The 20,293-nt window shown below is 50.0% G+C and overlaps 6 protein-coding genes across 6 annotated transcripts; 3 read left to right on the forward strand and 3 right to left on the reverse strand.

Moving 5' to 3' along the window:
- Positions 1 to 124: 124 nt before the first annotated feature.
- PENARI_c003G06935 (tRNA maturation protein LHP1) lies at positions 125 to 1,410 on the forward strand (the record flags this gene model as incomplete). The annotated part of the gene is made up of 3 exons (XM_022628482.1): positions 125 to 442; positions 500 to 1,260; positions 1,317 to 1,410. The coding sequence occupies 3 exons, from the start codon at positions 125 to 127 to the stop codon at positions 1,408 to 1,410; spliced, it is 1,173 nt and encodes a 390-aa protein (XP_022491283.1).
- A 316-nt stretch (positions 1,411 to 1,726) lies between these two features.
- On the reverse strand, positions 1,727 to 2,231 carry PENARI_c003G06281 (Dabb family protein; the record flags this gene model as incomplete). The annotated part of the gene is made up of 4 exons (XM_022628437.1): positions 1,727 to 1,787; positions 1,849 to 1,984; positions 2,052 to 2,138; positions 2,213 to 2,231. The coding sequence occupies 4 exons, from the start codon at positions 2,229 to 2,231 to the stop codon at positions 1,727 to 1,729; spliced, it is 303 nt and encodes a 100-aa protein (XP_022491773.1).
- Positions 2,232 to 6,253: 4,022 nt separating this feature from the next.
- PENARI_c003G04333 (alpha/beta hydrolase) lies at positions 6,254 to 7,168 on the forward strand (the record flags this gene model as incomplete). Its single annotated transcript, XM_022628299.1, has 3 exons — positions 6,254 to 6,311; positions 6,373 to 6,755; positions 6,812 to 7,168. The coding sequence occupies 3 exons, from the start codon at positions 6,254 to 6,256 to the stop codon at positions 7,166 to 7,168; spliced, it is 798 nt and encodes a 265-aa protein (XP_022491296.1).
- A 491-nt stretch (positions 7,169 to 7,659) lies between these two features.
- Positions 7,660 to 9,818, reverse strand: PENARI_c003G05633 (uncharacterized protein; the record flags this gene model as incomplete). The annotated part of the gene is made up of 8 exons (XM_022628388.1): positions 7,660 to 7,970; positions 8,038 to 8,405; positions 8,464 to 8,823; positions 8,895 to 8,985; positions 9,036 to 9,101; positions 9,319 to 9,452; positions 9,515 to 9,604; positions 9,775 to 9,818. 8 exons carry the CDS (start codon positions 9,816 to 9,818, stop codon positions 7,660 to 7,662), a joined length of 1,464 nt encoding a protein of 487 aa, XP_022491351.1.
- Positions 9,819 to 11,846: 2,028 nt separating this feature from the next.
- On the reverse strand, positions 11,847 to 13,172 carry PENARI_c003G06949 (AA9 family lytic polysaccharide monooxygenase; the record flags this gene model as incomplete). The annotated part of the gene is made up of 1 exon (XM_022628483.1): positions 11,847 to 13,172. The coding sequence occupies one exon, from the start codon at positions 13,170 to 13,172 to the stop codon at positions 11,847 to 11,849; it is 1,326 nt and encodes a 441-aa protein (XP_022491355.1).
- Positions 13,173 to 15,618: 2,446 nt separating this feature from the next.
- Positions 15,619 to 19,937, forward strand: PENARI_c003G04264 (putative membrane-tethered transcription factor (SPT23); the record flags this gene model as incomplete). The annotated part of the gene is made up of 3 exons (XM_022628291.1): positions 15,619 to 16,245; positions 16,296 to 19,739; positions 19,806 to 19,937. 3 exons carry the CDS (start codon positions 15,619 to 15,621, stop codon positions 19,935 to 19,937), a joined length of 4,203 nt encoding a protein of 1,400 aa, XP_022491808.1.
- Between the last annotated feature and the right edge of the window lie 356 nt (positions 19,938 to 20,293).

Below are 20,293 nucleotides of genomic sequence, written 5' to 3' on the forward strand. Positions count from 1 at the left end.
ACGACTTATCACGCGCAGACCCCTACCTTCCCCATCTGACTCATCCTTGCGCTTGAGTCACCTCGGCTACTCACCTGCTTCCTGCCTACCACTTCAAACACAACAGTCGCATCCAAAATTCGCAATGGCTGAGGAACAGAAGACCCCCGTTGCCAACGTTGAGGCAGAGAAGGACGTCCAGAATGTGCTCGCTGAGCTGAAGGAGGGCGCCGCTTCCGAAAAGCCCGTTGAGGACGCCGACGAGGCTCGCATTGTCGCTGAAGCTGCCAAGCTCGGTGAGAAGTCGGAGCAGTCGGAGGAGAAGGCTTCTGCTAAGCCTGAGCGCGAGACCCGTAACTTCCAGCGCGGTGGCCGCTTCGGTCGTGGTGGTGCCCGCAACAACGCCAAGTTCGATCCCTCCACCCAGGAGGAAACCGACGACCCGGTGCAGATCCGCAAGCAGGTGCGATCAAACCAATATTTTTGTCTCATTTGAACATTACTAACGCGCAAACTATAGGTTGAGTTCTACTTTTCCGACTCCAACCTCCCCATGGACAAGTTCCTGCTCTCCAAGGTCGGCGGCAGCGCCAACAACGCTGTCCCCCTTGAGCTCCTGCACTCCTTCAAGCGCATGCGCCGCTTCCAACCTTTCAGCGCTATCGTTGAGGCTCTCAAGACCGCCGAGACTGTCGAGCTGACCGACAACGACACTGCCGTCAAGCGCAAGGTTCCTCTCCCCGAGTCGGTTAACGAGCACGACTCCAGCGCCGTCAAGGTGTACGAGGATGCCACCATGGCCCGCAGCATCTACGTCAAGGGCTTCGGTTTCGGAGAGGAGGAGCCCACCACTCAGCTTGATATCGAGGCTCTCTTTGCCCCCTACGGCCCCGTCAACGCCATCCGTCTCCGCCGCCTGAACAACGACCGTACCTTCAAGGGTTCCGTCTTCGTTGAATTCGCTGATGAGGAGAAGCAGAAGGCCTTCCTCGCTCTCGAGGAGAAGCCCCAGTACAAGGGCAAGGAGCTCACCTACAAGAGCAAGAAGGACTACTGCGACGAGAAGGTCGAGCAAATCAAGGCTGGCAATGTCTACCCCAGCCAGGGCCGCAACAACAACAACTCTCGTGGTGGCCGTGGTGGTCGTGGTCGCGGCGGTCGTGGCCGTGGCCGTGGCGGTCGGGATGGCGGCGACCGCAAGGAGCGCGACTGGCGTGATCGCCGCTCCGAGGACCAGAAGAACGGCTTCCAGGCTCCTCGTGAGGCCCAGAAGGATTCTCGGTAAGTTAACCTGATCTGATGCTCGCCGTGAGAGATTCTATACTAACTAATTGCAGTGGTGTCCCCGTGGTGCAGAGCACCCAGAAGCGCTCCCGCGAGGACGAAGGCGGCAACGACCAGCCCGCCAAGAAGATTGATGCCAAGGAGTAAGGAATCTCCTTGCCTTCCCATTATTGTTTCTCTGGTATCAGTTGGCGGGACATAAAAGTATTGCGGATAGGAAATCCGGCCGGCCGCATTTGACAGGTTTTTCTTAGAGGTGAACTTTGATACGGCGTTATGTGTTTTATTTTTATGAGCATCCACGCGTTGGCAAGACCCAGGCAATTACAATAAACTGAGGTCAAAGTCTGAAATGTACAAACGAGATTTGTGATGACACTACTCGACGACTTTCCATTCCCACTAATCTGTAGCATTGCATCTCATCCTGCAATGGACACATACATCCTGGTCAAATTGCAACCTAGAACTCAAGGTCATAGGCTAGGGTATCATCACAAAGCTCCTCGCGCATTTTGTGAACCCTACACAGTGTCAGCACAGCAACTTACACCACAGACGAAATAACGTTATCAGGCAACATACTCCAAATGAGCAGGATGCACAGCATAAGTAGCAATATGCTCCGGCGTCTCCAAAACAGCAACAATCCCCATGTCGAAGCCCTTAGCGCGGGGGAGGCTAATCGGCAATGGGGGACCACTCTTAATGGACAGCAGACCTATTGAGTGATATTCATCAATACATGTACCAGCTTCAACGGCTCGCTTCTGGGATATCTTGCTAACCTGGGATTTTCCCAACCATTCCCTGGCATATCTCTCGCCAGGCTCCGATTTGAGCGGGGGTAACGCCGGGCTTGAGGCGGAAGAGGACTTGATGTGTATTGGTTAGTGTTGCTAGTTCCTTTGTAGGTGAATTGTAGATATATAAGTTATCTGGTACTTACCAACGTGATAGACAGGCATTTTGATTGATTGATGAGGATGGTTGTTTTGGCCAGGTCTTACAACTATGATGATGGGGTGGGGGATCATCGGCGGATGTCCGATGGTCCGAAGTATATATATCCGCCTCGGGGTTGATGCATTTCCGATTCAGAAAGTGCTCACTCTTGTGAGGATCGAAGAACGGCGGAGAATATGGTGGCCTATTGTCACTTTGGACCGGTTTGCCATTATCCTACTTCAACCCTTTAGGTGCTAGTATCTTGCCTACCGTGTCTATGAAACTCACTACCGGTGTGCTAGAGAGGAATCAGACTTGGCTGAGGGTGTAAAGAGTCTACGTGAGATGTTCCTAATTGTCAACGTACGTTGGAATGTGGCGGGCGTTTACCTTCAGCTGCCAGAGGCACGAGCGGCGATTTATTTACAAGCCTGAGTTGGATCGAACGCAGATTGGGTTCTTAGCAGTATCGATACATTATTTTATGCCCACTTGACTTGGCATTTCATTTTCCGTCTCTTTTTTTGGTATTTTCTAGTGATGAGTAAGAGCATGACAATAGCTGTCGTATCGATTTAAAAGAAGTCCTAAGAAGACCTCAAAACTGATAATTTATTCATTGAGAGAGATTTGACGGTCATTTTACAGATTGAGTTCAAGTATGTGGCTCAACTGGCGTTAGGGCTATGTTCACAGGATGGAATGATAACAATATATAAGAGTTTAGTTTGATTATACACGGTGGATTTAACTACATGAAAAGTAGCATGAAAAATAGCAACCCGGAAGAAGAGAAAAAGATGTGTGCAGCTTATAGCTCTGAATCATAACGGAGCTCGGGGTTTTGGTGTGGGCCCGATTATTTTGTCGTCACTTCAACTTCTTCAAGGGTTCCCTTCACTCGCTCCTCTTTGCAGCTGGCGCTGCTTTCATCCTATTCCTACATATCTCCGACTAGAATACTTGCCTCCCCCTGCCAACCATGTTCAAAAAGAAACCTACAGTGAATAACCCGTCTCCCCGCACTACCCCTCCATCGGAGCTTGCTGAACCCGCACCCTCAGCGCGATACAAACACAAGCATACTGACATGGCATAGATCAAAAACTTAGCGCCTCTACGGTCATCTGACCGGAGGAAAATCGCGGATCAGATCATCAAGGAATACCAAATCTCCATCCCCTCAACTTCCGCCGAAGATCCAGCCTCTACCACCTCCCCAAACCTGACATCGATCAGGAATGCACTTCTCCCCGATAACTCGCTCACCGCCCGATTCACAACAACGGCCGGTCCAGACCTTCGAGAGCTCACAGGCATCGTGTATGTCGGCGCGCATCCCGACGGCGAAGAGCGAGTGCTATGGTTCAAGCTGGAGCATGGCCCGGGAGCCGACAAGCGACTCTACCCCACCGTCTACACACTATGGCATAACCCGAATCTGGTCCCTTTGCTCTACACTCCGGGATTCGTGATGGGAAAGCTACATGGTGGGGCTGACCTTATGACGCCTGGTCTTGCGAATGAACCACCATTCCCCGCAAGGGCAGTCAAGGGTGCTGTTGTTGCGGTCGCGAGCGTGGATAAACACACTGTGCCTCTCTTTGTAGGAATCTGTGAAATCGATATCTCGGCGCTGGGGGAGGTGCAAGGTACAAAGGGCTCGGCGGTTCGTGGATTGCATTGGGAGGGGGATGAGCTTTGGGCTTGGAGCTCTTCATCACGACCGGGCCGTGCAGCTCCGGAATACCTGGAGGGCTGGGACGAGGATGAGACTGAAGAGCTCGAGGATGGTGTTGAAGCGTTGACAGTTGAGGGAACTGGAGGCGCAGAAGAGATCGAGGAGACTCCAAAGGATGAACCTTCTTTAGCAGAGGAGGCTAGCCCCGAAGAGCCGGAGCCAACGACGAAGGGTGAGTTTACGCTGGATGATAACTGTGGACTTAACTCTGACAAAGAACAGATATTGATGATGCTTTCGTCAATGCCTTTGTTTACGCTCTCTACAAGCTCAAACAGGACAATCCCTCGGCCAACAACCATGGCCTGTCACTGCCAATCTCACCCTCAGCTTTAATAGCTAACTTCACCACCCCTTACCTACCAATCTATACTGCTCAGCAGGCCCAGTTTTACAACATCAAAAAGACAAGCTGGAAAAATGTCAAAAAGTTCATCAAGCATCTGGACAAAACGAAGCTCGTCAAATCCAAGGACCGCAACGGCCAGGAAACAGTGATTCTTGATGTCGACTTTGATGATCATCGTGTTGAGCGTTTCGTTCCATACAGACTACCCTCAAAGAATGCTCTCGAGAACAGCAAGCCTTCCGCATCAGAGGGGAAGAAGCCCGCAGCTACCGATGGCGGTGATCCCTCAGTGGGACAGACGATCAGTGTACAAAATCTCTATCGCCCATCAGGAAAGTTGATCCCAACCATCTTCCCCGCGCTTTCCGCCAGCAACCCAACCAACTTCTACAAATACTCCGATATCTCTACCCACTTGGATCAGTACTTGCAATCGCAAGATCCTCCAATTATCTCTCGGGAAAACCGACGTATCATCACCATCAATCCTTTCCTCGCCAATACGATCTTCACCTCATCCTCCACTGAAGACAAAGGGACGCTTGCACGTGGGAAGGTCACCCGCGACGGTCTTTTGAAGCGTATTGCTGAAGACAGAACCCTTCTCCAGCCGCATTACCTCATTTTGAAGAATAGCCAAACTATTGCAGATGTCAAACCTAAAGCAGGCACTGCTCCGAAGGTCACTGTCACCCTCGAGAAGCGCACAGGCTCGAAGACTGTCACGAAGGTTATGAACTTGGAAATCTTTGGTGTGATCCCTAGTCTTCTATCACAGGAACTTCAGAAGAAGTGTGCTGGCAGTACTAGCGTGGCGCAGGCTACAGGAGCACCCAAGGGTGTTATGGAAGTCCTGGTCCAAGGCGATCAGCGAAAGGCGATTGAAACAGCCCTTGGACGCCGTGGGCTGAAGACTCAGTGGATAGAAGTGGTTGACAAGACCAAGAAAAAGAAGAACTGATTTGTTCGAGTATGAAAACATAACCCTTGACAGGCAAGATTACTATACAAATGAAAGTCCAACTACGTAAGTGGGCTCATGCTCTGCATACACCAAGATAGCCAGCCCATAAGTTCCTGATAAGTTTATATCGACACAGCGTACATCACAAAAGAAAAAAATACCATCATGCCCGTCACTAAGTTAGGAAGGTATGTTGATGACGAGGAAGGGTGGTTGATCTATCTCCCATGAATGCATTGTACAACCACACCAAAGAAGCCATGAGCCTTGCGAGATCGGAAGGACTTCCCTCCAAGTTCTGCCCGGGATTTGTGCAACCGGTTCCCGTTCATGACTCGTAACAGAGGCAAAAGTATGACAGAGCCTCAACGTAAAGCCAATGCCAGCTTTCATAAACCATCCACAGATTTGCACAACTGAGACAGAGATTTTTCTGCCTTCACTTTTCAAAACAGTCACCAGACAGATGTCATGGCTACTGAGATCCGATATTCTTTCTGATTTATTTATCAAATCGAGAAGATATCTATGGATGTAAACAAACCCCATGGCGAATAGCATAGCCTGAATGTAAATACGTGCCAATCGATGATCATCTCATAAGTCGATACCATTTCTAGCCTGCTGCACATACTTGTTTTTCATAATTGATCTTTCTATGATGAAATCAGTAACCACCATTGACACAGATTACATTGATTGGATTCTCTGCACCTATCGCAAGGCTGATGCATAGCCTGCATTGATGCCAGTCCTATCATTTCAACGTCATTGGGTGTGGACTGTCTACATGTATGTGTCACCCAAGATTGGTTGGTACCTACTAGCAAGGTAAGTATACGGCAGTCATGAGAAAGATTAAGTGCAAATTATGTGGAGTAGACATATATTTGGACGTGACTCTGTAACAACCTTGGAACTGAGATATCCAATTTCTAAAACCGTGGTCATATCTATTACTACACATTTCTGGTACCAGCCTACCATCATGCCGACCAAAGCATATAAATCAACTCCCTCATGCGCCAAAGTCTTGATGCTACACGGTGCGTTGTACCCTATCTATACCTTGTCTTTAAAGTCATGTCTAACATAGAAACCATCTAGGACATGGCCAATCTGGCCATTTCTTCCGATGCAAGACTCGATTCCTGCAACCAAAGGCAAAGCAAATTGTGCTCAACGCTCTACAGCAGAATCCAACTCATGACCCCGTCGATGTCGTCGAGTTCCACTATCCTTCAGGGAAGCTTCCTGCCAACCCAGATCAATCCCGAGAAGAAAGCAACTTCATGTGGGCATGGGGATACGGTAATATTGACGAAGATCGTATCCAAGGCCTTGAGAAGTCTATTCAAAATATCTTCCAGTACATGGAAAAGTATGGCCCTTTCATCGGAGTCATGGGATTTTCGACAGGCGCGTGCATTGCTGCTATCATTACTTCGCTTTTGGAGAAGAGGAAGTCGCTTTGCAACATCGAGTTTAACGTAAGTGCAGTCGCCGAGACACCTGTGATAATGACGATTGATTTAAATTGAAATAGACCAACCATCCTCCCTTCGAGTTTGCGGTGTCCTTTTCTGGATTTACACTTGCTAATCCATTCTACGACCCAATATACAGCCAGATTACCACGCCATTTCTTCATGTTATAGGTACCCTGGACACGATGATTCAGCAATACCAATCTTCAAGACTCCAAGAATGTTGCAAGAATTCGTTCACGCACTACTTTTGGGGGGCACACTATGTACCTCGCTCTGAGGAATTTCTGGGAGCCTTAGGTAGATTTTCCGAGGAGATGTTGGCTCTTAAAGGGGATAATAAATGGCAACTTGAAGGTGACCAGGAGGAGGCTTGGGAAGACTGTGAGGATTGGGAGGATTCCAAGGTACTTTAGGATTCGTGCTTTGTATATCGTGTTTGTTTTATCGTCAAGCTTGATCTACGTTCTGTTTGTTGTCTCAGCCCAGACTCCTTGCGTGACAATGAAGAGCAGACTATTATAAATGGCTTATTGTAAATGTACGAGCCAACAAATCGACGGTCTCGCGGATGAGTTATGTGTGTATCAAACTCAATCGGGTAGTGAGACCATGAACATCAGATAGATCTCTAACCTTGCCTACTAAAAGCTGGAGGGATTTTGTTGGTCTCAAACATTTCATCTAGACACAACCATGAATCACATCGGAAACCAATGTCATCCAACAAGGCTGCAGATTACGAGAGTAGATAAAAGATAACTTAGACTAATTTATTGATAACATAATCCCGGAATAAATAAAAAAAGCAACGCTCTTTGTAATATGAACACCGCAGCCTGAGTGTCTATGATCAAAATACATCGAACGGGGCACCTGCATCTTTTACAAAAGGGTGTTGGCTTGACTATGTGGCAACGTATTGCCGCCCACGCTTAAAGATCAACAAGGATGCTGGAACTTGCAAGGCAGCAAAGGCAATCATAGCCTGAAACTGTACCGTATAGCTCTGGGCAAAGACGGTTCCTGCTGCCTTTTGAACCTTCTCTGGCAGGGTATCTAAAACACCAGCTCTTTCGATGACTTGATTGACCTGATCGGAGGGCAAATTATCGGGCAAATCGCTTTTGAGTTTCCCATAGAGGATGTTTGACGCAATGGCTAATCCAATCGCTCCGCCTAGGAATCGAGCTTGATTGAGAGCTCCCGTAGCCGTAGCTATGAGACATAAAGTTAGCAGAGTAATAAAGCCTCATCGGCTAAGAAGAAAAGAATTGGCTCGCACCTAAGTCTCTCGCTTCGACAATAAATGGCACAGCCAATGTCAAAATACCGATTGTAATTCCCACACCGGCACCAGCGATGGCTTCAAATCCATATCCCTTTGCAGGGTAAGATGAGTTCTCTGGGAGGGTTGTTAAAAGCGCCATGCCAATGGTGTGTAGCATAGATCCAATCAGCGAGAAGTAAACCACAGGTATTCGGAGTTTGCGGCTCGCTAGACATGTTACCATAGTAGCCACTGTTGCAACTGCGGCATATGGTATGATGTGAACACCAGCATCAAGGGGCTCGAGCCTGGTGATGAGCTGGAATCTTTGGGCCAGGTAGACGATGACTACATTCCAAGGGCAGCCGCAAAGGAAGTTGGTGCTGTAGCGGACCAAGTGTCAGCCAACATTCATAAAGAGATGTCTTTAACTTGACTTACGCCAACATTCCCATCCATGCTTTATTGTGGAAGAACCGCTTCGGAAATATCGGTTTCAGACCCGGTAGGTAACCAGGCATAAACCACTCCCATGCAAAGAATGCAACCCACATAACCCCAGAAAGAACTATCAAGGCAATGGCAGTTCCCGAAGACCAATCGAACTCAATATTTGTTTCGTTTAATACCGTGACCAGCAGAAGAGATGCACCCAGTAGCAGGAAGGAGCCTAGCGCATCGAGGCTTTGGAAGAGGGAATAGCTTGGTATTAGGGCAGATAATGGCTGTGGGTTTATGGTTCCAAAGTCCGAAGGCATTGCAATGATTAACATGAGGACTGCCAATCCTCCTGGTGGGAGGCTGTTTCGTAAAACTTTGAGTTAGCTTTCCTCCTTGGACAAATTAAAGATGGATCCTTCTATATAACTCACTTCAGATAAAAGGCCCACCTCCATGCCGAGTTCTCCGCCACAAGACCACCGAAAATGGGGCCAGTCAAGGACGCGAGCGCAATAGTAACAGCTAGTAAGGCGCCATAAAATGGAACCTTTGGTTTCGGAACCAGCTCATACATACATAAAATGGCAAGCGAGTAAATTCCTGCACCTCCTGCACCTTGTAGTGACCGAAATATGATCCTAATAGCATATCAGGTTGATGCCTTCACGATGTGAGACTCACTTACAAGTGGTTCATTTTTTGAGACAATCCGCATCCGAGAGAAAATGCCAAAAAGACAACAAGTGCAGCAACGAATGTTCTCTTGCGTCCAATAATATTGCTTATTTTGGTCCATATTGGCATGAAAGCTAGATCATTAGAATCTCAAACATTGTAGTTGGCGTCGGTACCCACCAGTGTATGTTGTCAAGAAGCCCGTAACAACCCAACTTGTTTTCTTGAAGCCGTCGAGATCATTTGTGATACTGACAAGCGAGGTGCTCACAATTGTCACTTCGAGGTTGACCAGATAGAGGCCGATGAGAAGACTAAATTGTAAAAATTCTGATCAGTGACGGATCTATAGCAAAAGGAGTGAAACATTATGTACCCTATTGTAATTACCCATAGCCTCCAACCTGTAGGATAATCGATCTGAATATCAGACCCATCCTCAAATAGGCGCCGATCCCGGGTAGCGCTATTGTCGTCGTTAGTTTTCTTTTCCATTCTGATATGCGATCTTTCAGCAAGTAGTATATTACAAAGGAATTTACCAGAAGACGAAAATATTTATACACATATCATTGAAATTGTTGATCTTGAATTCTCAACAAGAACATTACGCCATAGTTCTGTTTGGAGACAAACTTCCACAAAAGGCTAAGCACATCTTGTGCAACTGCATCCGGCATTTCAGGTGTCTAGCCCTGGGGAAGGGAAGCCCGGGATGACGCCCTATGAACGCCAATTACAGTGATAAGAAGGGGCTAGCCTCGAGACTTGATGTTATGTGTTACAAGGCGAAACTACCGACATTCCAGTCACGGTATCTGCTACGTATCCGTGCATGAAGGGCTAGAGATATCAGATCACCCAGATGACAAATCATACAGAATACAATCTTTGAAGACTCAAGTTAAATATGGCAATTGCCTTACAAATCCGATATTAATTAGGAATAAACTCATTAAACCATTGCTCTCGGACCTAGTCAGGACTCTGCAGGATATCAAGGACTAAAATTAGTTATATTCCGCAATCTTATATCAAGGGTGATTTTAGTGTTCTCATTGGGTCAGCTTGGTGTAACAACGACCAAACCCCGAGATTTTGCATGAACGTAAGGAACTCCATAATAGGTATTTCTTGCATGGGAGCCATATGAGCCATGTTCACGTCATTGACTGGTCTTCGTCTTGCATAGTTTTGCATTGCCTTGAAAGCTTGAAAAGAACCCCCTTGACTTCAAGTGTGTAACGCTGGTCATTCCCATGGATGATCTTCATCGGCGCACTCAACGTCAGAATGCGTAGTAGCGGAATTGGCACATATAACGACACCACCAAGATACTGCATGTTGTGAGCCGGAAGTGGGTTTGAGTATACTATCAACAAGCGTTTCCGGTGCTAATCTGTCACAACCTGTTTCGAGGGCGGAGTATGATACCTCCCCCCCATGTCTGCAACTGTTCTCGAAATGACTGCTCATCAAGTAGATCGTTCTGTCAATTGAAGTCGGAGAAAGATGTCTGGATCAGTATGTCGATGCAGGCTTGTGAAGGTAACTGGCGGACTAATTGCTTGTACTTTAGGCCGACATGACCGGGAAGCTGGGTTTGGTTTGATATATTCAAGCTGCCAAATTCGGTGTTTTCACCTTCGTGCAGCTCTGCGGATCGTAAAAGGCTCACGGAGTTGTAGTTGCCTCGGCTGGAATATTCCAATCCTTAATCTGGCCCTGTATCCCGTTGGCCAATTACGGCCCTGGTCTAGCAGATGGACTTGGCTCTATCGTATCAGTGCGGGTACTAGTCTCTGTAGAGTGTGTTATGGATGGGTAGTCATTCGGCTCAGCACTGTAAAAGCAAAGATTCTGTAGTCGCCAATCAGACTCAAGATCATCTTTGTGGCTAGAGGTAGTTATACCTGCTTCCCTCGTTTGACGCAGTTCAAATATGGATACTGGCGGTCGCACTAATTGAAATTTAGTACTTGCTTTGTTGAGGCATGCCCAGGGTTTTTACTTTTTGTTTACGCCGGTGGCATTCAGCACATGAAATGACAGTCCTCTTCCGTTTCTGTGGTCTATGCTGTTCTGATGATGAGCTGAACATGTTCTGGTTGCTTGTCTGATATTCGCTGGCTTTGTTGCCTCGCTAATCAGCCAATGTGATATCAGGCAATTCTAGACATGGATACATACCTTGCACGTTTTTGATTCGACCCGATGACATTGTTTGTGTTCGGGCTTATTGTAAATTGACCTTCTAGATATCCTTAAGGTGTGTAGGTCAACTGATCTAAGAGAAGATCGATAGTTCAAGGGCAGTATAATACGAGGTTGACAGCCTTAGCACCCATACTTCAGGCACCAAGGCGCCAACTTCCGATGTCCATATAATGATCTCGACTCTACGAAGAGAAGAAGGCAAAATTGAGCAGTCCAGCAATTCCATTCATGAAAGAAAATGATGAAAGAAACCCGAGTAAGCGAGTTTCTCGTCTCCTAAAAGAAAAGGAGGAAAAAGAAAGAAAGGCAAAGAAAATCAGTAACACGGTGTTGTTACATGCTGTCCTCCCAGAAATCACAAGCCAGACAAGATACCCGATCCGAATGCCAACCTGATTCCAAAAAGCAACAAATCATACTAAAAGAAACTGATATATAGACATGAACGTGAGAACATCCATCTTTATACATCTACTGTCGGTGGGCGCTTTTAGATAGACAGGTCACGGGCGTGCACCTTCTTGTCAGAGACAAGCCACTTCAGGGTAGAGCGGATGACGCTGACGAGCTGGTCGGCGCTCAGGGAGCTGAGGTAGGAAGAGTAGTCCGAGGTGGAGGTGGTGGTGGAGCTGGATCCCGAGGAGCTGGAGCCCGAGGAGCTGGTGCTGGAGGTGGGGACAGGCACAGCGGCAGCGGTGGTGGCGGTAGCCTCGGCGGAGGACTCGTTATCAGCGGCGGGGGCGGCGCTCTGGACAGACTGGCCAGGGGCGGTAACAGTGGCGGCGCTGACGGTCTGGATTGCAGGCTGGTCAGTAACCTGAGCAGTAGCATAATCGGTCACAGTGGCATCGGAGGGAGCGCCGAAGGGAGCGGCCTCAGTCGCACTGGGCTTGGAGATGGAGGGAATGGAAGGAGTGGCGCTGTGGGAGGGACGCTTGGTGCGGCTGTAGGCTGGGTGCGAGAACGAAGAGCTCGCGATGGGGATGGCACTCACGCTAGAGGTCGCGGCGGTAGTGGCAGCGGCAGTGGTAGCAGCGGCAGTGGTAGCGGCGCCGGAGCCGGAGCCGGAGGAGGCGCCAGTGTACAGAGCAGGACCGGGGATGGTGTAGGAGCTCATTGAGGTGTAGATGTTGACCAGAATGCCGGGGTCGGTGTTCTTGTACAGAGCGGTACCGAGAGTACCGCTGGGCTTATCGCTGCCACCGCCGGTGACCTTCACGTTGAGACACTGGGGGTAGTTCTGGGCGCCGTTGGAATTGCCGGCGGAGTGCAGGCCGATGATCTCGTGACGGAGGACGTAGTTGCCGGAAGCGATGGCACTGGGGATAGTGACAGTGCGGCTGTTATTGGCGGCGATGAGCTGGTCGGAAGCCCACTTGCCGGGGACAGAGCTGTCGTCAATCAGGCCACCCTCGTCGATCTTGAAGAACTCCAGAGTGGTCTTGTCGACGGAGGAGCAGTCACCGTTACAGTTAGCCAGGTAGGTGATGACGGGACCGTGGTGGCTCTCGGGCCAGTCAGTCCACTGGAGCTCAACGGAGCCACCAGCCTTGACCTCGGCGGAGATGGCACCGGGAGTGGCATCCTTGTGACAGATAATGTCAGAGCTGGAGTAGGAGGAGCCGTCGACGAAGCCGTTGTCGGTGGCTTTCTCTGCCCATCCAATGTTCTCGGGAACACTGCTCATGTAGTTGTAGGTGTCAACGAGGAAACCAGTGTAGTAGGTGCCGTCAACAACAGCACCAGAAACGTAGCCGTGGCCAGCGACCATGGAGGCCGAGGCGAGGACGAGACCAGCAATTTTAGACACAGACATCTTGAAGAAGTTGTGATGAAAAGAACGCACAGCGTTTGGATCGTAGGATCAAAGAGGAAGAGAAAAGAATGCAAAGGGGACTTCAGTCAATGAAGTCAACCCAAAAAGAGAGCGGAAGGTACTGGACCTTGGAAAGAATGGAATGCAAAGGACTGATGGATTGGGAAATCAACTCAGACGGTGATGCCAGGGCCTTATATGTTCGTCCTCGTCGGCATCATAGCTCTTTTCGGTATGGGAGGAGCCGCACCGTTTCCCCTGCCAAGAGAAGCCCATCACGGAGCACACCAATAGTTCAGGTATTTCTGGTATGGCATAGGTTTCCGCCGCTCTGCTTCGGCGCCCATAGGTGGAGAATCTTCAGCGACTGAGACACCAGCAGCTCCGTGGTGAGAGATAGATGAAGCAAATTGATCTCTAACGCGCTGGGTGTTCTCATGATGCGCTAAAAAGAAAATTAATTAAGGTATGCCCCATCGGACAAATGAAAGGAGGGCGTTTGACACTGAGCCCTGCTCTAGTTGGTGCCTGTCGATCCCTGGGCGGTTGTCTGCGACACACCAAGTTTCATTCTGACAGTGCCTAGGGCATTTGCTCCCCTATTTGGAAGTGATCGATCACTGAATCAATTGACATCTCCGCCATGCCAAGAAGCAATCCGAGCTCCTGCGCTTCGGAATAATCTCGTTGAATTCCAGGAAAAGCTTGGTCAATAGAATCATGATTCAGGCGACATTTCTCCACTAGGTAGTCGGGCAGGCCTAGGCTGTCTAAAGTACTGATCAAGTTGAAACAGGGAGAAGTTGTGATGGGAAAGTACTACGAGGTGGCAGAATCGAATATCTGGGCCCGGGCCACTCAACGGCTTTTTTCTCCTTTACAATCCAACCGGTTGATTTCACCTTTCAGATCTCAAAGTCTACGCCTGTTTTCTCCGAGTCGAAGAACTTTTAGCTAGCCCCTTTGGCTGAGGGGTATCGGCGCTTATCCGCATTTATTCTGAAACACCCGGCACACCGACCCGCACGGAGTCCGAGAGCGGCCTTTGACCTGCATCGGTGACAGCGGGCTTCAACTCGGAGACGTTAATCTTATCCAGGGGCTTACGGCTAGCTTCTTGCACATTGAGCCTGGAGTTGAGGACTGAGGCGCTAATCGTTTATTTCCCAGATTGAAGCCAAGAGATTAAACATTATTCAAAAGACCAAGTGCATGCTGACTGCGATGTCTTGCCATGCCTGGAATATCTCGCTTCCAAGAAACCTTGGACATAGGCTAAGATATATTCTAGGCACGCCTTTCACAAATTCAACGGGGGACAGTGCGCATCACTATCCGGGCAATCACCCATGCAAATCTAGATGCACCGAATGGAATGTCAGTCTCACCCGTGTGGCTGTCCGCTGAACTCGATCTCAATCTGCAGGCTCGCCTCCAAGGTCACGATAATCCCTCGGGTATGTCTTTGACCCGATCTCTACATATACAGATTGCGCCATATACGGGATGTGCCATGTTGAGGGCTGTGCGCAACTACGCCGACATGGGCTCGGAAGATCATGGCGATCATATCCACGTAATGTGTAGTAGGGGTTGATAAGGTGGTCATCCAAGGTGTACTGCAGCTAACTGGGTTACTCAATGGTCGGACAGCCGATAGCGGCAACACTTGGCAAGGGCATGATAGCCCGACGTCTGTGGGGTACTTGGCAAAATACGTGATGCATGTATTCCGAGCAGTCGGGTCATTCCCAGAAGGGCCCGCTACGTTGAAGAGAAAAGAGAGGGCCAACAAGAAAGAATGTGCGGTGACACAAGGAAGAGGTTGGAATGGCTGGAAGTATGTAGAGAGATGGAGAGAAGGAGAAGATCAGTGATGCTGTCAAACGGCAGTTGACCAATCAGAGACGGAGCACAGCGTATTATGTGTACCGAATTGGTCACCGCTTTTGGTGCCTGAGGTGTTGACCTTATAGTAGTTCAAAGATAACATTTCAACGTCGAGTCATCCTGTTTTTGGTTATTCTGACTTTGCTAAACCGATTATATTCAGCTCTTCATTGCCCGATATTCATATAACCTTATATAATCCCACACTGGCGGAGATCCTCTATTGGCGTTCTGCCGGGCCGGATCGGCACTCACAGTTTTCCCGCTCTCCTTTCCTCCACAAGTCCAGGCAGTGACTTCCCCCAAACAACCAACCCCATATCTCACCACTTCCAACCCCTCGTGCGCAGGGCCATGGTCTCTGGGGACTGGTCCTGTTAGAATCCGTGTCAGCATTATATCTCGTGTCCCGCACGCGAGTCAGCCTCCGGGAACGGTGAAGGTGGCGGGTGAATTCAACTCCTGTGACTTTCGAGATTCAATTTGAGAACAGCGAAGCATGGGACCATCGCAGGCACCCTCTTTACCCGCATTCCCTTCCTTGGACCCGGTCATCATGGACGACGACATGGAGTCCACCTTCCGCAACGCCAACATGGACTTCCTCGACCCAACAAACCTCGAAATGTCGACTGAAAGCGCTGGCGGAGACTTTGATGATTTGTTTGCCCGGGCGACTACTTCCCGTCCGAACGGTGCCTCGGGGCCCTCGAAACCATACCATGATCAAAACCCCCTGAGGCAGGTGTCTGCTTTTGCAGCAGACTCGCCAGTCGAATCGCCTGATGATTCGAGTCGCAGTTCTTCGTCCGAATCCCCGCGAAATCACGTACGACAAACCTCGATTGCGTCTACAAACTCCGCCGCTCATAGTGAGAATCCCATGGTTTCTATCAACTACTCAGATGACTGGATGCGCCCGGAATTATCGTCTGTCAAGGAGGAATCACCGTTCAATATTGAGCCTTCGTTTCCTATGGATGGCGGATTTTCCATGGATCCCGACATCGAGGTCAGCAACAAGGCGATGGATGCGGCCTTTGATTTTGAAAGTGCGGCCAGCAGCCCCAGTCCATTGAAGTCAGACCATGCCTCACTACCGAGACCGCAAAAACGCCCCAAATCTCAGCTCTGGAGTCCCTCGAGTAACCACGCTGGGCTTTCATCCGATGCTGCACCCCCGGTGAGTCACCGAATCTCTGCTTTTGTCGAAACAACGCTAATATGTCCCAGGTTCATCCGCCGGGATCCCCGTTCTTCGCTTTTGGACTCAATGGCCAGTCACCGTACTCAAACAACATGCATCATGATTTGGAAGGGTCGGTTCCGCAATGGGGTGGACAGTCGCCTTCATCGATTCTAGAAGAAAGTTTCGGAGGCATCAATATGAACCGGCAATCGCCTCTCAACGCCTCCCTTTCGCCCAGCATGAATTTCGGTTCACCTGCAGCATACCCGTTCCCTGTCAACTTCTCTTCCTCCCCAGGGCAGCCTCCGACGAACTCCGCTACTCCCCTGCAAACCGTTCTTACGGTGCATCCAACTTCCCTCAAATCGCGTGTCGAAACTCAGATCCCAATCCGGTTGACCCTCTCTCCACTTCCCGCTGGCGTTAAGAAACTCCGTCTTCCCTCGCACACCATCTCGAAACTCAAATTTCTCGCTCCTCCTGCCACCGAACCCCTCAACGATACCCTCCAATTACACACAAGTCTCGTTTGCACAAGCGCTATGCAGGATCGAGAAAAGATGAAGCGGGCATTCGCAAGGACAAGGGGTGGGCATTACCAACCCACTTCGGATGATGAACGTCCGTTAGACGGAGGCGACGTGAAGATCTGCAGCGGATGTATTCAGCGAGAACGCAAACGTGCCTCCCGAAAGAAGCAACGGAAGCCCGAAGAGGACGAGCTGTTCCAGAAGGATGAGGAGAAGCGGGTCATCGTCTTCAACACGAGCGAAATCAAGGAGTGGACGGAGCCATCGAAGAACCCCAATGGCAGCTATGGTGACATGGCATCAGTACCGCCAGGATCTATGCAGGTGGAGTTGCCCATGCGAATCGCTTGTTACTGTCGGCACCAAAACGAAAAGCTCGGATTCCAGGTCATCTTCACTGTTAAAGATCACGCGGACAATGTGGTTGCTCAGGCCATCACCAATTCGATTATGATCACCGACGACCACAAGACGCAGGCTCCTTCGGCACCCGTGCTAACAGGTCCTTCACCCTCGCTTGCTGATGGGACACAACTTCCAGGTGTCGGAGTGTTCCCCTCAGGGCAAAACCTCGAGAACGGGAAGAGTCCTTTCGCTGCGCCTCAATCACCGACCGATCTGCAAGGTCTTCAGCAAAGGTTCAACTCTCAATATCAACTCACGCCTAGTTCATTTGCGGCTCAAGGTTCAGCAAATGGGACCCCCGCGAGCTCGCAACCATCTCGAAGCCTTTCTAGAGGAGCTTCACCATCTGAGCTCCAAGGACCCCAAAGCAAACGACGCAAACACAGCAGCTCCGGAAGGCTGCCATCAGAACTGACGATGACACGTCTTGAGACCCCTCAATCATCCGCGTCAGCAATGAACAATGCCGCACAACTCGCAGCTGCTCGTGGTTATGCTTCGCCAACGGAACGGCCCTTCGTCACACCGTCTTCCATGAACGGCCAGTATGGAAACGGCCCCCCGACTCCCAACCAAAGCAATGACAACAACCCCTTCTTCAATCCCACTCCTGCCCAGCGACAGAGCTTGGATAGTCTGGCTCAAGTCCCCATGGGGTCTGCGCCTAACTCCGCCCATCCTAGTCGTCCCGGGACACCGGGTGGCTCAAATCGCAATGGCTTCCAGGATCCAAACCTTGCTCTCGCGCTTGGTGCGAACTCATCAAGCCAGGTTTGGCCTCCCCTCAACAACGCTCCCAATCGATTGCCATCGGTCATACACAAGCTGGTGCCTGCCGAGGGCTCAATCACAGGAGGTACTGAAGTTACTTTGCTAGGTAGCGGATTTTATCCTGGTATGGAGGTTGTTTTTGGTGACACCCTCGCAACAACCACCACATTTTGGGGTGACAAGTGTCTCAACTGCCTGACTCCTCCTGCTCTTCAGCCGGGGTTGGTGTCAGTAGTCTTCAAGCACGAGCACCCGACGTTTGGTCAAATTCAGCAGCCTCAGCCCCTTATGCCGAAGCAGCAGCTGTTCTTCCGCTATGTGGATGACCGTGAACTTCAAATGTACCGGTTGGCACTCAACATCCTTGGTCAGAAGTTGGGTAGCCAGGCGGACGCATTCCAAACGGCTCAGCAGATTATGGGCAGCGATCCAAATGCCTTCTTCAACATGCAGGGTGACATGCAAGGCAACTCCTCTGGTGGTCAGCAGCGTCAAGTCCCCGGACTTGAAAACCAGGGCAAGCATAGCGATCTTGACTCCAAGATGCTGACCTATTTGGAATTCATTGATCTGGACGACAGCCCACGTTCCCCGCGGTACAACGCTCGCAGTGCAACAGGACAGAGTCTTCTCCACTTCGCTGCTTCTTTGGGGCTGACTAGGTTTGTTGCTGGGCTTTTGGCCCGGGGTGCCAACCCTGATGTTCAGGACAACACCGGCAACGCGCCTATGCATCTGGCTGCACTTAATGGCCATGCTCATATCGTCAATCGTCTGCGTCTGGCCGGTGCCAACGCCAATGCCCGCAGCGTCCGTGGCTTCACTGCCGCTGACCTGGCGACAACCCTTGCAACACACCAAGCTGCCCTTCTTCCGTCCCGTCACCACCGGTCTCGCAGTGTTGGCTCCCTCACATCCCGCCGCCGGCATAGTAGTTCAGCTTCGCTCAGCTCTATGTGGGAGGTTTCATCGGCTTCTGGCTCTCTTGGTCATGCTGTTGACGATTCAGAGGACCTTGACGATGAGGATGATTCCAGCGATGATTCCGACTCTAACTCTCTCCACTTCACCTCTTCTCGTCGTTCAAGTATGCATCAAGATGTCATCCCTCCTGTCATAGATACCAGCGAACAAAACGCTGCGCCTGGCCATGCGCGAGGCTTCGCTCCGCCGGCCCCTCTAGTCGCCTGGCGTGATCAGCTGGCTATCCAAATCAATCAATTCCAACACAGCGTGGCGAATGCCTGGCCCACCATTCCGGCTCTACCCCAGATGCCTGCAATGCCTGCAATGCCTGCAATGCCTGCAATACCCGCAATCCCTGCCCTTCCGGACTATCAAGGCCAAGGAATGATGCGCCGCATCACCAACCTTGTTCCTCACCGACCTGCCGCTCGCGATGGCTGGTGGGATTACCTCAAGGGTAACTCGGCACCAAGCCCAACCCAACCACCGTCATACGATGAGCTGTACCCTCACCCAGAGCACAATGCCGAAGAGTCTGACATGAAGAAGTCATCTCTCCTTCGCGCCGCAACCGAGGCAGCTCTGGATCAACACTTTGAGGCCCAAAGCGAGTTCCAAAGCAATGCTACTACCGTGGCATCATCATCATTTGCGTCAGCTTCTGTTCCCGCCTTGGCTCAGACAGACAAGGAAGAGCTCAAGGAGGTTACGATTGGACGCAAGGTCATCTCGCGTGAGCAACAGAAGCATCTCCGAGAACAACAGGCCCGACGAATGAAGGGTCTAGGCAGCGACCGCAACCTCTACTTCATTTGGGTAAGCAACTGCACCCCCTTTTTACCTTCCATACTGTTCTCGTTCATAACTAACGTATCTAACTAGATTCCCCTTCTTCTTTTGGTTATCTGCGCGTGGGTACGCAATTACGTACCCGGAATCTGGCAAGGCGTCACGGACAGCTTTGAATTTGTGAAGGCTCGCTCTACACAGCGGGCTGTGGAAATGGGCATTTAGGTTACCGGTAGTATTTTTTTCTTTTTTTCTTTGTGCTCTCCCCTACTTTTTTGGGTCATATATCTCTATGGCGTTGTCTCTGAGCGACTGCACTTTTATAACTTAAACCGTTGGATTGTCTGTTATCTCTTTTTTTTCCTTTGTCTCCTTTCTGTTTATAATGACGCGGCATGACTATGTTGCACCTCTTAGTGGCATCCAAATGTACACATCTAGTATAAGACTTGTTTTACCTCTCATTTCTGTTATTTTCTTGCTACTGCTGTGGGTGCTCCACTCTAGAAAAGCATTGTGGGCAGTATTTAGGACAGTTATGCTGTTATAGCTTGTTATGCAGTTCTTTATAGACGCAACGC

This window comes from Penicillium arizonense (genome assembly GCF_001773325.1).
Source record: "Penicillium arizonense strain CBS 141311 chromosome Unknown PENARI_contig003, whole genome shotgun sequence".
In the NCBI taxonomy this organism is placed as follows: Eukaryota; Fungi; Ascomycota; class Eurotiomycetes; order Eurotiales; family Aspergillaceae; genus Penicillium; species Penicillium arizonense.